This window comes from Mirounga angustirostris, unplaced genomic scaffold (genome assembly GCF_029215605.1).
Source record: "Mirounga angustirostris isolate CCGP_5_RB_7025 unplaced genomic scaffold, mMirAng1.0.hap1 SCAF_9, whole genome shotgun sequence".
NCBI classification, from domain to species: domain Eukaryota; kingdom Metazoa; phylum Chordata; class Mammalia; order Carnivora; family Phocidae; genus Mirounga; species Mirounga angustirostris.
This window is the reverse complement of record NW_026991717.1, coordinates 41,165,776-41,182,690: the sequence shown is the minus strand read 5'-3', so window position 1 is coordinate 41,182,690 and position 16,915 is coordinate 41,165,776. Positions and strand designations below refer to the sequence as shown.

The window sequence follows — 16,915 nt, the reverse complement described above, 5'->3', positions numbered from 1 at the left end:
TACTAGTTGATAAAGCCTGCATAAATAAAAGCTCTGTAAAGTTCTCTGTTTTTAAGACCATAAAGGTTTCCCAAGACCAAAATGTTTAAAAACAGCTGGCTTGAAGCAGGGAGAGTCATTCCCATTTCTCCTTCCCAAGCTACTACAGAACAAGATGTGGTTTGTGATGTCTCAATTTAGAATTTTCGTGTTTTCTCATAGGACCATCAATATGAATGATGATTAGGTTCTTTAGTACAATTTGGTCCATCCATGATACAGGTTAAATTAAGACTTTTCTACTGACATCTGTGATTCTGAATGATTCAGAAAAAAGACTTTAGCTTTCTGTTGTATTCACCTTTGTGGGTTATTTTGTTGTTGTTGTTTTGTTTTGTTTTGTTTTTAAAGATTTTATTTATTTATTCATGAGATAGAGAGAGACCAGAGGCAGAGGGAGAAGCAGGCTCCCCGCGGCGCAGGGAGCCCGATGCGGAACTCGATCCCAGGACCCTGGGATCATGACCTGAGCCGAAGGCAGACGTTTAACCGACTGAGCCACCCAGGCGTCCCTGTTGTTGTTTTGTTTTGTTTAAGATTTTATGTATTCATTTGAGACAGAGAGAGAGAGCTCTAGCAGTGGGGAGAGGCAGCAGGAGAGGGAGAAGCAGACTATGTTGAGCAGACCCTGATGTGGGGCTCTTTCCCAAGACCCAGACATCATGACCTGAGCTGAAGGCAGACACTAACCTTCTGAGCCACCCAGGCGCCCCTTGTTTTTTGTTTATTTTCTTGTTTGTTTTTATATCCTATGGGGTTAGAGAATGGAGTAGAGATGACAAGCTCCAGCCCTGACTTTTTAGGAAATGAGTATGTGAAAGGAAGTAAGAATTGTGTGTAGGAGAGGAAGTAGTTGCAGCCAAAGAATGAATTTTTCTCATTCTTTATTCGTGAAAAGCTAATTGTAGTGCTTCCCTTGGAACAATACAGGAATGGGAGGGATCATCAACCTTCTGTGGAAAAAAAAAATAGTTTCAGAGGTAGTACTTAGGTTCCTATCATCACTCATCAGCTGCAGTTAATAGCGTTGCTGGAGGAAAATGTGAATTTCAAGCAAGCAGAAGATTATGGATTGAGATTTAGAAGAGCAGAATAGATGCTTCTCTCAAAAAACCTTTGCCACTAATGGACACTGCCGTGTAATTTGTGTTATGCATTGATTTCATTTGTGAGATTTTTCTTCCTTTGTTAAATTTCCAGCATAATAAACCCATTCCCACACACTGGGAAGTTAGACAGTCTTGAATTTTAGGGTCATTTGATCTGCTATCTCCTCTTTACCAGAAGAGTTCTTTTAGGTTTGAACCTGAGATTGTATAGGGATCATTGCAGGAGACCTCCCTATGGCTAGTATTGTAGTCTTCAAATTATATGTTTGCTTGCATTTTCTAGTACAAACTGGAGCAACCTTCACTGCTGACCTTGGCCAGGCTGATTGGTTAAAATTGAGTGCTAAAGTAAGTTGTCTGTGAATAACAGAATATGTAGCTTCAAAGAACTGTTTGATGGCTGGTTATGGTGCCAACTACCGTGTCTTTCTTTTCCACTTTTTCCTCCTTGCCTTCTGCTACAAGATGTCTTGGAAATTAACCAGAGTTACAATCAAATTCTTTTTCAAAGCAAGCTTAAGTGAAATCTGGAAGCTCAGCAGACCCGCAGCCTATGCTTTCTTTTTCCTTCTTCCTTCCTACCTTCCTTCCAATAGTCAGGGTCAAAGAGTGTTTGAAAAGGAAGTGATTTCCTCCTTACTAATAACTTAAATGCTGTGTTATTTTGTGATTTACTTGGAATATTCTACTGTATTCTGTCAGGAGCTTTGTGGAAAGGAGGAATTCAGATTTCTCCTTCCATCTTCAGTTACTCTGTGATTTCTATCTGCCAGGCTCTTGCAGATAAGCAATTACTGATCTTCCAGGATAAGCAAAGATAATCTTTCATTATTAAAAAAAAAAATGCAGTAAATTTATTTATTTAATTTATCTCAAAATCTCAGTCAACGGGAGGCAGTTCAAATAACTGAGGATTTTTTTTCTCTGTATTTTAATTTGAGAGACAACATAATATATTGATAAATGGGGGATGTTTGGGTGGCTCAGCAGTTGAGCGTCTGACTCTTGATTTCATCTCAGGTCATGATCTTGCAGTCATGGGATTCAGTGCCCCCCACTCCCCCATCAGGCTCAGCACACAGTCAGCATCAGATTCTCTCCCTCTGCCCCTCCCCCCATACTCTCACTCTATCTAAAAAAAAAAATTTGATAAATGGTATTTTAAATAAATACCAGTTCTTCTTTTTAATAACCCACCCTAGGGGTGCCTGGTTGGCTCAGTTGGTTAAGCATTGGACTCTTGATTTCCACTCGGTCATGATCTCAGGGTCATGAGATTGAGCTCCACATTGGGTTCCACGCTGGGTGTGGAGCCTGCTCAAGATTCTCTCTCTCTCGCCCTCTCCCCCTCCCCCACATTCACTGTCTCTCTCAAAAACAAAACCACAATAAAAATTTTGTGAACCAATCAGGTTTTATAGGGGAGTACTTACATGTTTATCCATGAATCAGGAATCTGTATTATTGTTAGTATTGCTGATGCTGAGTCACTGTAAAATCTTGAAGGACCTTTGGAATTATCAAAGATCTTTCTCCCCTGTGAAGGGGAGGGAGAAAGATATGTCCCAAATATTTCTTGGCTGCATTTTCTACCCCAAAAATTATGTTGCAGCCTTGAAATTTTTCTTTCATCAGTTCCTCTCATGTGTGGGAGGCAGCTGAAGTCAGTGTATAATTACTTCTTGAGGGGAGATTAATGGCTCTGGCCTTTCTTCTCTCCAGTCCTCATTTCTGCGTCACCTGCCTATCAGCACTTAGATCTCTAATAGGTGCTATTAAGACTAATATCTAAAGGTGAATTGAAAAGAAGTATCATTAAAAGATAAAGGACATGAACTGTTGGGAAACTTAAGATATTTGCATCTTTAAATTCTCTGTCTCTTTTCAAGTTTTTCTTTTGTTTTGCTGTTTATCTTCCCATTCAGTGAGTCCCAGGAGTGCCGTCCCGTCCCCATCCGTCCCATTGTCCCATCCCCTCCCCCCGTGGCACTTTAGCATTTCAGAGACCAAGAATTGGCCTGGTTTTTATTGTTGTAGCTATTAAGGTATTTAATGACCTTAACTTTTTATATTCCTGTTACTCAATTTTCCCTACTGGGTCCAGTCTCCTGACAATTCCTGCTCTTGTATCCTAGGTATATGGGAAAGGTGGCAAAATAAGTCCTTTTCTGATTTTTATCCTCTCCTGGAGAGTGGTAAATGAAGCTTTGTTTGTTCCAGTGAATAGTAGACTATGAAATCCCATAACACCACCTAGGTTATTAGATGAATATCACAGAGCTGCTTATTATGCACTATGGCTTCATGTAGATTATAGATGTGACCAAACGGTAATTAGCAGAGCTAGAGCTGTAATTAAACATTATTATGCTGCTCTGTGATTTCTCCTCAGATTTCTGTTGCAGAGTAGGAAACTGAACCAAACCCATAGGTGGATTTCTTTACTTCTCACCCCCTAAAATCTCTTTTAATTAACTGACTAAATAAAGTCATCCTCACTCAAAGAGAGATCCTGAATTCTACTTAGTACCTCTGATCAGTAAGAGTAGTTTGGTGCATATACATGTTAATCAGCTCTTTGTATATTCTGTTTTTCTAACTAATCATTTCTGCTAAGTTCCTTCTCTGCACGTATTCTGTAGCAGGTTTAATTTGGCAAACTGAATGCAGCAAGGGTGTCTCCTACTTACATCTTAGATGTTTTCTGGCTCTGTTGGTACAGAACTGGGGCTTTGGTTTTATTTACAGTGTTAGTAGCTTCCTTCCCTTCTTCTTGGCCTCCCAGGCACTGAATAACCTAGCAGGAAATAAAACATCTTCTAGAAAACAGCTACCCTCGTTGGCTGAAAGAGAGAGAGAGAGAGAGAGAGAGAGAGAGTGTGTGTGTGTGTGTGTGTGTGTGTATGTATATATATATATATGTGTGTGTGTGTGTGTGTGTGTGTGTGTGACTCCCTGGGGACTTACCTCCTTCTGTGTTTAGAATTGCTGCCTCAGCGATGGAACAGATTAGCAATAGGACATGCTCAAGCGAGGCAGTCAGAAAGTTCAAAGGAGTGACCTAAAAGATTCAGGTTAATCTGTGTCCAAGAAAGCAGACCTTGCAGGAATTTCTCTTGCTAGTAGAACGGTATAGAAAAGACAACAAACTCTAAGCAAAGGAAATACACATACTGATTGTGAAATTGTTTTTGTCTCAGTTCTTCCACAGGAGAAAAAATAGAAAAACAGAGGTGAGGCCAAGAGTAAAGATGATCTGTGTACTCTGTCTCTAATTTTCTCTTTTTAGTAATTTTTGTGAGTAAAATCTCCAGGAAACTTTCTTCCCAAAGAGTTATATGAGCTACCTTCTTGAAGCATTCCTGAAAGGCCTTGATGGTTAGACCCAGATTCCAGCCATACACAGGGGTAGTAGAGAATTGAGCTTACTTTTTCTGTGTTTTTGCCTTCAAATCTGTGCATAGAAATCTTACAGGTCTTTCGGGGATCTACCACATCCCAAGAAGGTTGCCAAATTAAATGATCATTGCCTGATTTTCAGAAGTGCAAAAAGAAGGCAACGATGCCTTTTGGCATTGACCATAATGCAGAAAATTCATTATATGGGCTTTGACTTTCATTTCGTTTTATAAAAGAGGTAGAGTTAGGGGAGTACGGGGTTGGGGGGCAGGGGGAGGTGGGTGCATGACAACAAGCAGATAAGGATAATGTTTTGGCAACCTCTCAGGGACCAGAATTCATCAGAATCCGTGTTCTAGCATTCAGTGGACTCTGACAGTGATGATTCACAAATAGCAGAAGAAGTCAGAGCTAACTGCGGTAGAGGCAATACCAGATCTCAGCTTCTAGAGGAGTATCTGAGGCCAGGAAGAGGTAGGTGTGTGTGTGTGTGTGTGTGTGTGTGTGTGTGTGTGAATGTATGTGTTAAGAGGAGGGAGGTGACTTACAGGTTGAGCAGTGGTCATTCAGTAAAACCAGAGTTCTGTTGCAGAACTGTCCGGCAGCTTGGATTATGGGTGCATATGTGGCTCTCTAGATGTAGGGTCATTGAAGGAGTACATTCAAACTGGACTAAAAAATCTTTTGTGGGGCACCTGGGTGAGTCACTTGGTTGAGTGTCTGACTCTTGATTTTGGCTTAGGTCATGATCTCGGGGTTATGGTATGGAGCCCTGCGTCAGAGCCCCACATAGGGCTCTGGGCTCGGCAGCAGGGATACTTGAGAATTTTTCCCTCTGCCCCTCCCACGCTCACTTGTGCTTTCTCTCTCTCTCTCTCTCTCAAAATAAATAAATCTTTTTAAAAAATCTTTCACAAGGGGAAGAAAGTCACAATCCTTGACTCTCGTTTTCTAGGTCTGTTGATTGGTATCACTTAATCTTCAGGGAAGGTTAGTGTGTGAATTCAGTGCTTTTGCATATGCAGGACACTGTGTTTAGTTAGGATTTGGGCACTGTAGACTCAGTACTTCCATCAGTCTGATAAATGCTAGGATTTAAAGAGTTAAGGGATTATTACCCTCTTTATTACAACTTTTAATTCTGGATATGTTGAATTTTTGGTTTCTAAGTAATTGCATTCTTGTGAGAGGTTCTAGTTTTAGAGGTAGATTGCTGGTTCTTGTGTTCACCTATTTCTGTGTGTGTGTGTGTAATCAACTTCATCTGCAGACTGCCATGAATTAGCTTCTGGATAGTAACAGCACCTGCTGTTCCTTAAAGTTAATTTGATGTTGGATTCATGCTCCAAAATGCCATTCTCATTAACCGGTTGCTGTTATAATCTCTGAGGGTTAGAAACCCCCATCCTAGCCCTCCCATCACTTTTAAGTAGATGTCCTTCTAGCTAAAGATGAATTAAAGCTCTAGTCTTCTGGAACTGATATATCTAGGATCTGCATATTTTCTCCCCTTCTTTATCCCTACCCATATTCTTGGATTTTATACCTGATTAATGTATTATTTGTCAAATGATAGATTGGTGAGAAACACAGTGGTGGCAGTAGAACATGCCTCAGAAGCCTTTTCTTTCTCATCAATCTGTGTGCTCTAATACTGTTGAAATCTGGACCTGGTTCTCTATCACTAGAGATTTTTAAATGAGACAGGATTTTTTAATACACTTTTAGCTAAGCACAGTTTATCAGGAAGATCATTAATAAGAAATGGAGCTTCTCCTACCACAGGGTGCACTCATATAAACCACTAGATTTTTAGTGGTATCATGAGCTGGAACTTGAAAGGAAGGACCAAAGTCTTATATTTAGAGCCTTCCACACTGGCAGGAAAGAATGTAGGACTAGATTATAGAGAAGGTATTTCCTCTAAATGTTCTCTCTGCAACTCAGCTCCTACTTTTCTTCCCTCACAGATGGAGTCCCCTGTCTCTACACCAGCGGTGCTGCCACTGCACCTTTTGGTACCAGTGGTCAGTAATGACATCTCATCCCCCTGTGAGCAAATCATGGTTCGTACCCGATCAGTTGGGGTCAACACATGTGATGTGGCTCTAGCTACAGAGCCTGAGTGCCTGGGCCCCTGTGAACCTGGGACAAGCGTCAACCTTGAGGGCATCGTATGGCAGGAAACAGAAGATGGTAAGTGCTATGTGTGACTTTCCTATACCTTCTCAACCTGCTTCTGCCAACATGGGCTTATCATTGTAAATAACACCAAGTATTTATTAGGAGTCTCAAGTGCCATAGTCTGCTTGTGATACCTATCCAGAGGATCGCAGCAAACTTCTTAGTAAAATCATCCAGCTTCTCGAGATTGCCACTTTTTAAAAATTAATTATCTCCCCTTCATATCAATCAACAGTGTTGGCCCTGGTGTTTAAGCAGTCACTTGATGAGTGCTAGCCAGGTAATTCAAACCGTGTCTGTACTCTCCATACTCCTCTTTATCATTTTATGTGGGAGAATTTGAATGTAAATGAACTTTTGGGTCAGGCTTGAAGAGAAAAAAGTAATGAAAGGACAGCTGTGGGAGTCAAGGAAATGGAAAACAGTCACTCTTAAATTGACTTAGTGTTGGCTCATTGAATATGCAACTCTTGCCCTTTTTTACACCTGGAGGTGCAGTCAGCTACTTCCCACTGGTTGCCTCATTGCCCAGCCACCCACGCCACTTCATGCATCTGTCACTTAGTACAGATTTTATAGGCCTAGGCAACAGGGAAATGTTTACATGGTCTTGTTTTCAGGCATCCACTAAGCAGTTGGCTCACTGTAGGGTGCTTCTGCCCAAGGCTACCATCCAGACTTCTTGTATGTTACATTTGCCCCTGAGAACAGAATCTCTTCTATTTTGGAAGTTCATAAACCTGAAAAAGTAGGGGTGTAAAGGGACTTAACCAGGTATTCCTGATCCCTTGGTACCATCTGTGGCAATTTGATTTCAGCACATACATTCTTTTTATAAAGAATCCAAGTTCTTGTTAAAGTATGTGTGGTTTAGAGAGGCTGGGTCTCAGGGTCCCATCAGGTCTCTGCATCAGTAACCAGATTTTCAAAGCATCCCCACTCTGGAGTTTAGAGGCCCAGAGAAGCACAGCTCATTATCTCTAATTATCATAAGCTATCTTGTCAGTTTGCCCGTGGAAATTCAGGCATTTCATTGTGGTCATTCTAATCAAAGTCTGTTCCTCTGAATGTTTTGTTATGATTCAGTATTTATTTAAAGTCTACCATGCAGTAGGTATTGAGGTGGTACAGGTTAAGAATTCTGTGTTTTTGGCTTTCTCATTGTTAAGCAGCAATATAGTAAAGCTTCAGCTTTCAGAATAACATTGCTGATGAAGTTTTATTGTGTGCCTGAGACCATAATGCCAAAAAAAAAAAAAAAAAAAGTCCTATTGTGTTAGAAACCAATGCAGAGAAAATGGAGAGAGAGGTTGACCCTAGAGGTTGACTCTGGATGTGTGTATTCAGTATACAATCTGGAAATCACAAGTGGCTATCTCTAATTTTAAAAATGTCATCTGCCTATGGCCACACGTCTAAACAGCCACAGAGTCTGTTGGAATGACAAACGTGTCCAGACCACAGCTCTGTGACACCAAACAACCTTCAGGGCCTGTTACCTCAATATATTGAAGATAGAAGACATCAATTTCCTGCCTATTTATTCTATCCATCTTTATGATGGTGACTTTTCTCCAAGGGCAAGATGCTTTTCATATATGTGAACCTGATGAAAACTTTGCAGGGAAGTGAGGCTAACCCTTTCACTCTCCTGAGAACAATGGGGTTACTTTTTTTTATCCCAGGATCCCTGAAACTTCCTGCCAAGGGGATGTTAGCACACACACACAAAAAATTGTTTTAATTATTTCCTCTGAAAAGCTCTCTGGTTTTACCTGGCAGCTTATTACCAAGTTTCCCTTTTACACATTTTGAATGCATCCTGCATTTTATTGCACAGTAGTTATCACAGTTTGTAATTTTATATAATTATATTTTTCCAATAATATCTATATCTTCCACTGTTTTAGAATTCTGTGAGCTCAGGGACTCTGTTTTGCTCACCATTGAATATCTGATACTTAACACTTGGCATCTATAGTAGGCCCTCAAAGATATTTGAGTGAATGAATGCTTACATTTAGTCATTGTCATTTCTAGCTGTTAATGTATATCTAATGGCTACTGTAATATTGTTTGAACTTAGAAACCATATCAAATACTTTATAAAATTCTAGACCTTCTCTGAAACTCAGAATAAATACTGCTGTCACCAGGTAGTGAGATCACTCTCATTTATTTATGTCTGTAAGATTTTTAAAGTTCTCCTGCTTTTAGGGTGCCTGGGTGGCTCAGTTGGTTAAGCGACTGCCTTCGGCTCAGGTCATGATCCTGGAGTCCCGGGATGGAGTCCCGCATCGGGCTCCCTGCTCGGCAGGGAGTCTGCTTCTCCCTCTGACCCTCCCCCCTCTCATGTGCTCTCTCTCATTCTCTCTCAAATAAATAAATAAAAACTTAAAAAAAAAAAAAGTTCTCCTGCTTTTAATACCATATTTTTTCCCATTCACTATATTGTGTTTCAGGGCTTAGTACCTCTCCTCTTTCTTTTTCATTCATCACAAGGGAAAGAGAACTGTTCTGCAATTATATACTGTACTCTGCTTTCTGGCCCTCCCAGAGGGCCTTCACCTGAACCATCAGTTGGCAAAGGTCTGAATTGGGATCAGAGTTGGTTTACATTCCTTTTCATCTTCAGGTGACAGAGATTTCCTGCAAAGATCATTCTCTGCAGATCTATAAGATGTAGTATACTGAGTCAGTCCTCAAGTTAATAATAAGAACTATATACAGATACTTTAGGGAAAAAAAATCCTTCAGCCTTTAGGCTTTTTGTCTGCCACCCTACTCTTTGTACTTCTGTCTGTCTCTTTGCCCAGCAAACTACTATCTTCAAATGGAAAAATCCTTAGAGCTTAGAGAGAAGCTGTGAATCCTTGGCCTCTGAGAGAAATGGAGGATCATGAGGTCCTGGTAGAACTGAGCCACCTTGCTGAGAACAGGTGTAGGGGCAGGCCCTCAATTCTTCCTGGTTTCTTTGCCTACCTGTCCTGCAGTGTTGCTTCTTTCTTCCCTCTCAGTGCAAACCTTGCCTTGGAGACATTTTTAAATTCCTGCAGATTCCATCTCTTTTTAGGCTGTTCATAATTCAGCCAGCACTGCACAGATCCTCCTTGACTAGGCTCCACCTTAGGACTTTAAAGACCCAAGTATAACTTGGAATGTTCTCTTTGGCTTTTTTGAGATGTAGCACTTATGCAGAGGTCTGATTCCACCTGATTTCATTTTGTCCCACCTCACTTCAAATCAAAATAACAGAGGCGTCTGGGTGGCTCAGTTAGTTAAGTGTCCAACTCTTGGTCTCAGCTCAGGTCTTGATCTCAGGGTCATGAGTTCAAACCCCACATTGGGCTCTATGTTGGGCATGGAGCGTACTTTAGAAAAAAAAAAAAAAATCCAAATAACAGGTCCCAAATCCATTCCTAGTTCACAAGGCTTACTTTAACCCAGGGTCCTGGAAACAATGTATAAGAATCCTTAAAGCAGACCATATTCTTTTACTGAGGCAAAATTGCTTCCTGGCTTCTATGGTGTTTTTAAGAAAGGGAAGGCTGACATTTTTAAATAAGAATTCCAGGAGATGCTATAGGTTTTTCTTTTCAAGCAGTCACACTGAGTGTAACATTACTTTATCAAATGTGCTTTCTGGAAGAATTTGTGGTATAGTGGAAAGAGCACCAGAGTGAAAAACAGGAGAGCCATATACTAGTTGACTATTGCATCTTGAAAATGAACAATTTCATAGATCAAAACTAAAGAATATTAATACCAGTGATGAAATTTCATTATACACTTGTTATATAGAGTTGTTTTTTCAGAAAAATGAAACTACTCACCTTGCCAGTCTCCCATTCAGAAGATTTCCACCCACATTTTTCAACTCCTGATCCTAGTCTGACAAATGGAAGAATTCACAAAACCCAGTTGCTTTTGATGCAAGTATATGGTAGCTGACATAAGCTCAGCTCGCAGTACTGCTTAGCAATCCCTTTCATCACCCTATGACATTCACATTTCCCAATACTTAACCTCATTCTCAGGATTCATTAGCCCAATTCATTCTCTCTTCATGCTTTTAAGCAACTAGGATCAAAGATACCTGCCTAAACCCTCCCAGCTTCCCTCCTCTTTCTTAAAATGTATTTTTATGTCCTATTATTCCCTTTTTCTCTCTCTTTTTTTTAAAGATTTTTTTATTTATTCATTTGAGACAGAGATAGAGCACGATCAGGGGGAGAAGCAGAGGGAGGGGGAGAAGCAGACTCCCTGCGGAGCAGGGAGCCCGATGCGGGGCTCGATCCCAGGATCCTGGGATCACGATCTGAGCTGAAGGCAGACACTTAACCCTCTGAGCCACCCAGGCGCCCCCCCCCCCTTTTTCTCTCCTTATTCTGAAGATTCTTTAAGACTTTATACCATGACACTGGGGAGGGTATGTACTATTGTGTGCACTGTGAATTGTGTAAGACTGATGAGTCACAGACCTGTACCCCTGAAACAAATAATACATTATATGTTAATTTAAAAAAAGACTTTGTACCATGAATTTTATCTACTCTTCTTCATCTTCATTCTTTCCCCTTCTATTTAAACTCTCTCTGCAACAGTTAGAATGAAAGTATTTTTCTCATCCTTGCTACCCTTTTGAACTGTTGACCTCTCTCCTTTGCTTCACTACTTGCTATTGCTGTTTACAATCTCTTTTTACCTACTCAGTATCATATACCATCTTGGCATCAGATTTCTTCTGCCACCATTTGACTGAAATGATCTCATACCAATGATCATCTGTTTTCTAAAGGTCTTTTCTCAGTCTGCCCTAGACTTTTAGAAGCTCTACTGTTTCTCTATTCTTGAAACTCTCCTCTCTTGTCATTATCCTACCTCTCAAAAATCTCATTTCTCTTTTTGACTGGTTATTCTCTTTATTTTGTGTCAGCCCCTCTTCCTCCTTGTATTTATTAAGTCAGAAGTTCCAGAAGGGTTTTAGGATGCTGAAATATTGGTCAGTTCTGTTCTCTTGGCCTTTGGGAGGACCTGTGGCAACTGGTGTCCCACTCCTTTTCCCCAGACAAGCAGCCTTATCCACAATATATTTTTTTCACATACTATGTATGCCATAGTGGGGAAAGTTGAGGAAACATTGAGTTAAGAATGGGATTTGGCTGCTAGGAACAGAAGATGAAGTAATAATGATTTAATATAAGAAAATTCTGAAGGTAGGCAGTCCAGGGCTGGTATGATGACTTCTAATGTAATCAGTGTTCCAGGCTCCTTAAAGTTACTTCTTCATTACAAAATTGCTAATGTAGCTCTAGATATCACATTTACTTTCCAGGTTGAAAATGAAGGAGAAAAGTAAAGTAGCTTTGGCTTCCCACCTAATCTGTTTACCTTTGACAGGCTTTCCCAGAAGCCAGATCTAAGACCTCCCTAAATCTCATTGGCTACCCCTTCTGCAAGGGAGACAAAGAAATGTCGTGTTTTAACTGGATACATTATTTACCCATACAAAATAGAGTCATATTAAGGAAGAAGGGGAAGCAGCCTGCTCTGCCACTCTTCTTTGCATAACCTTCATACGTCATAACTCCCAGAAGTCATTGCTTCAGCAGCCTTCTTTTAGTAAGTGCAGTCTTTTATATTCATTGCTTCAGCTGTCTCCCTTGTATGAACAGTCCCCACATCTTTATCTCTAGACTTGACCTTTTGCCTAATCCCATTTCATACATCACCAGAAGCTGATTTCTTAAATTCAGAATGTCTGAAAAAGAATAATCTTTCTCCTGAAATTTGCGTCTCTTTCCCTTTTCTCTATTTCTCTTTATTACACCTACTTTCATTACCTATATTACCATCCTACCTGTTTTCTAGGCTCAAACCTCCCTAGAATTATTTCTGACTCTTACTTCATCTTTTTTTTTTTTTTTTAAGTAGGCTCCACACCCAGCATGGAGGCCAATGTTGGCCTTGACTCATGACCCTGAGATCAAGACCCAGGCTCTACCTCTGCTGTCCCACCAGATGCAACCCAGAATATTTTTACTTTGCGGTGATTTATATGTTAGGCTCCTTTGTGAAACTGTATATGAAGGGTATTCTGCTAAAAAAAGTTTCAGTATCATTTATCTGGGTTCACCTTCCCACTCCAATTGCTCTTATAACATCTCTGAAATTAGTATGGTCTTTTACCAGAATATCAGAAAGACCAAAAAAAAAAAAAAATCAGAAAGACAGAAGTTACAGGGCTATAAGACCATGTTTTTGAAGCTAAAGCAAGTACAACTCCCTTGTATGCCATGAAAAGCTATATGATGAGTTCAGTCCATCTTCCAAAGCTAAATTCTAGCTTAAAGATTTGGTGGGGAGGAGGGAGTTTCAATTTTTGTATCCATTAAAGATTTGTCATATATATGCACAAGCAGACATAGACAGGCTGTGCATCCCCATCTCCACATTTTTATTTAACAACTAAGAGTGTCAGGCATTGTTTGAAAATCACTGTTTCAAGAACTAACAGTGTCTTAAAGGCATAGTAATACAGAACAGATATCTGAACTAGTGTCAAGAGAATTGGATTCCAGAGCAGATTGTACCGTTAGCTAGCTTGTGTCATCTTGGGTAAGTCTCTTAACTTATCCTGGCCTTAGATTTCTAATTTGTGGGGGCTTGGACTAGATCTGCACTGTTTAATAAGACTCTTTTGATGGAAATACGCTTTCCAAAATGGTAGTCTAGTCATGTGTGATACTGAGCACCCTAAAATGTGGCACATGATACTGGGGATTATTAAATTTAAATGGTCACATGTCACTAGTGGTTTACTGTATTGGACAGCATAGGGGCTAGATGAGCCTTACGTTATATATACTTTAAAAGTGTAAAAATATACTGTGAGATAGAAAGAAGAGTAAATATGTGGGAGGATGAAGAGGGTGGGTAAGTAGCTGACATCTGCACAGACCCAGGGTGATTTCTATGACTCTGGCCCCTGTTACCTGGGAGAGCATTTGGCCCTGCTTCAAACTCTGTGGTTGAGCCTTGTGCTTTGGTCTATGGGTTGCAGTTTTCTCATTATCAGAGTAATAGGCAGTGGTTTTGCTTAGCAGGAAGTTAGTTTGCCTGTGGTAACTCTGCTGAGAACCTGCCTCAGCAGTTCTTCATCCCCATCTGATTGCAGATCCCAGCTGCAGGTCTTTATCCTTCTCACTAAAAAGAAGGGGCTGTCCATTAATCTTCTTTCATGGAAATGGTAATCTTGGTAGTTACTCTTGGTATATTCTGTGTGATTCTGAGGTAGCATAGTATGTGTGTGAACCGTGAAGTACCTAATTTTAGATATTTATATTGGAAAGTTACACTGGTTCTCAGCTTCTGGTTTTTTCTTTTTCCTTGGCTATCATTAACAATCCTTCACCTTCAGTCTTGCCTCAGGCAGCACTTACCTGGAGAAAGAGATGGGGCGCAGTGACCAAGCTTTCTCCACTGCTTAGCCAGTTGCTTACTAGCCTGACTCGTGCAGAAACAGCTCCACCAATAGCACAGTCATAAAGAGTCTAGCAGCCATTGTCTGGCACCACAAATCTTCATAGCAACAGACCACCACATGGCAACAGCAGCCACACAAAGGAAACATTAGGGAAATCAATACTTACTTTCTCCCACCCCTCCCCCACCCAAAACATCAGCCAACACATTTTCCCCACCTAGCAGCTTACTCCCAGGGGATGCTTTAGGGCAGTTACATGTCTATATACTCTTGTGGATTATGTTATCTGCCCACTGTCATATACTTAAGTCCTGAAGCCCTAAGGAAAAATTTCAGTTACAGACTTTGAGTTTCATTTTGCAAATTGCAAAATAAACTAATCTCCAAGGGAGAGAGATGTCCATTTGTGCACTGTCACCCACCACCTCCCTCACTTCAGCAAAGCACAGTGGGGGGTGGTACAGTTGGCCAGACTGTGGACTTGGCAGATAAGCAAAGTTGCTTCAGATGAAATTCTTTTGATATTTCAGTTGTTACTCTAAGATGGGTTCAGAGACAGACTTATTTTGTTATTAATATCATCCTTTAACAAATAATTCCTAATACTTATGTATGAAACCCAGTAAGTGACACCTAGGCAATAAATACAGTCTGGTATAAACTGGGACTGATCATTAGCCCCAGTTAATTTAGCTTTGGCATATGATTCCAAGAGGTAAAAGGGATAAGGTTGTTTAACTGGTCTGGGCCATAGTGTCCTCATTTGTAAAATTAGGAGGTTGGACTGCATATCTCTGTGGTCCTTCCAGCTGTGATATTTACAATTCTGTGATCATTTGTGTGGGACAGACAAGAGAACTGTCTTTGTTAATCATTGGTTGTGGTGAGATCTGCTGGAAGATGTTGTTGAACCCTCTGGTCTCGGTGCTTACACTGCTAAAAACAGGTCCTGGCCCTGCCCTGGTTGATAAAGCTGCTGTAACAATGATGGGCAGAAGCTATTAACAAACTTGGCAACCGGCCTTTTCTCCCACAGCAGTAGTTTTCAGACCAGTTCAGGCAGAGCTTTGCTCCCAGGTCGCTGCTGCTGCCTCTTAATGATACCAGTAAGAACTCCCTCTTTCTCTCTCTCCTCTCTCTTTCTGTCTCTGACTGCTTTATGAAACAAGAGGCTGTTCTGCACCTCTTCTAATACTTCATTATCCTATCTCCCTCAGGCTTTACCGAACAAAGAAATCATAGGGCATCAACTTTATAATTTAGGCAGCTGGAGATCATTTCCCCAGGATAGGAGTGGGTAGGTAGCTCATTCCCCCTGGCATGAGGCAGCTTGCTAAATGGCCTGTGTTTTGTCTGCCAGGCTTAGGCTTTGTTAGGTCCATTCAGCCTTCTCTGTATTTGAGTTAAATTATAGTGGCAAACCAAGCCCCTATACTTTTAGAAGGGTAAGGGTTAGGGAAAAAATGGAAAGTGTGTCATTTATAGGCCCTGCTACTTGCTAATTGCTCAAGGAATTTTTGTTTAATCCACTGTCACTGTGCTTACTCCTGCCAGATCCTTTATTTCCTCTCGTTGCTGCCTTCATGGCCTTCTCCATAGCAACAAGCTCTGTGACAAAAAGGCTATGGTGAGAAATTGAGTAGTTCCCCCTCCCACAAGCTCTGTACTCTCTTTTCTGTTTAGTATGTCTTTACAGAGCCTAAAAGACTGCTATCGAATACTTTTCTACCCCCATTGAACTCAAAATCAAATGACACTTTTTAACCCTGAACTATTTCAGTGAACAACCTGCCTTCTCCTTATTTGACTGATTATGCCCATCTTTTGAAAAATTTCTTGTATCATTCAGTACATTGAAATACTGTGCATATTCCCATTTACCAAGCTCCCCTCTGCTTTTCAGCTTTTAGCCTGCTGCTATCCTATTAAAAAGTCTCCCAGAATCAACTATCAGTATGGAGAAAGAATGGATGAAGAAAGTGGAAACCCTCCCCTACCATCCCCCCAAGTACAGTTGCATTAGATACTAGACTGGTCCGCTACCCTGGAGTTTGGGCATATAACTAACTTGCATCTCAGCTGATCCTGGTACTGTTGTACAGGAGTCACAAACCTAAGTGTTTTTGTTTTTATGTTAATAGGTCTTATTGAACAATAATAGAAATATAAATATGTGCACAAATCATAAGCATGCAGGTCATCAAATTTTCAAAGTGAGCCCACTTCGTGGCATGAAGAAATGCATTATTACTACAACCCCAGAAGCCCCTTCATTCTTCCCTTCCAATAGCTAACCCCTTCAAAAAAAATCAATTCTGACTGCCAACATCATAGATTAGTGTTCTCCATTTTGAACATTATATAAATAAAATCATTACAGTGTATACTTTTTTATGTCTAGCTGTTCAACATTATGCCAGTGAAATTTATCCATGTTGTTACATGTAGTGGTACTTTGTTTATTCTCATTATTTTACAGTATTTCATTATGTGAATGTAACACTATTCAGTTGTTGATGAGCATTTGGATTGTTTGCAGTTTGGGGCTGTTGTGCAAAATGCTGCTGGAAAAATTGTTGTATGTATCTTTTGAGGAATATATGTACATACTCCTATTCTGTGTATACTTAGGAATGGAATTCCTGAGTCCTTAGGTATACATATGGTTAGCTCCAGTAGATATTGCCAGTTTTCCAAA

General features: G+C 40.4%; 1 protein-coding gene across 4 annotated transcripts in view; it reads left to right on the top strand.

Moving 5' to 3' along the window:
* The window catches only part of ZNF609 (zinc finger protein 609), a 213,386-nt gene that overhangs the window by 152,149 nt on the left and 44,322 nt on the right, over window positions 1-16,915 (top strand). For all 4 annotated transcript variants that reach the window (XM_054513471.2, XM_045899875.3, XM_045899874.3 and 1 more), the window contains one exon: window positions 6,518-6,743. In XM_054513471.2, coding sequence (XP_054369446.2) covers window positions 6,518-6,743 — 226 coding nt within the window. The remainder of the gene's footprint in view (window positions 1-6,517; window positions 6,744-16,915) is intronic.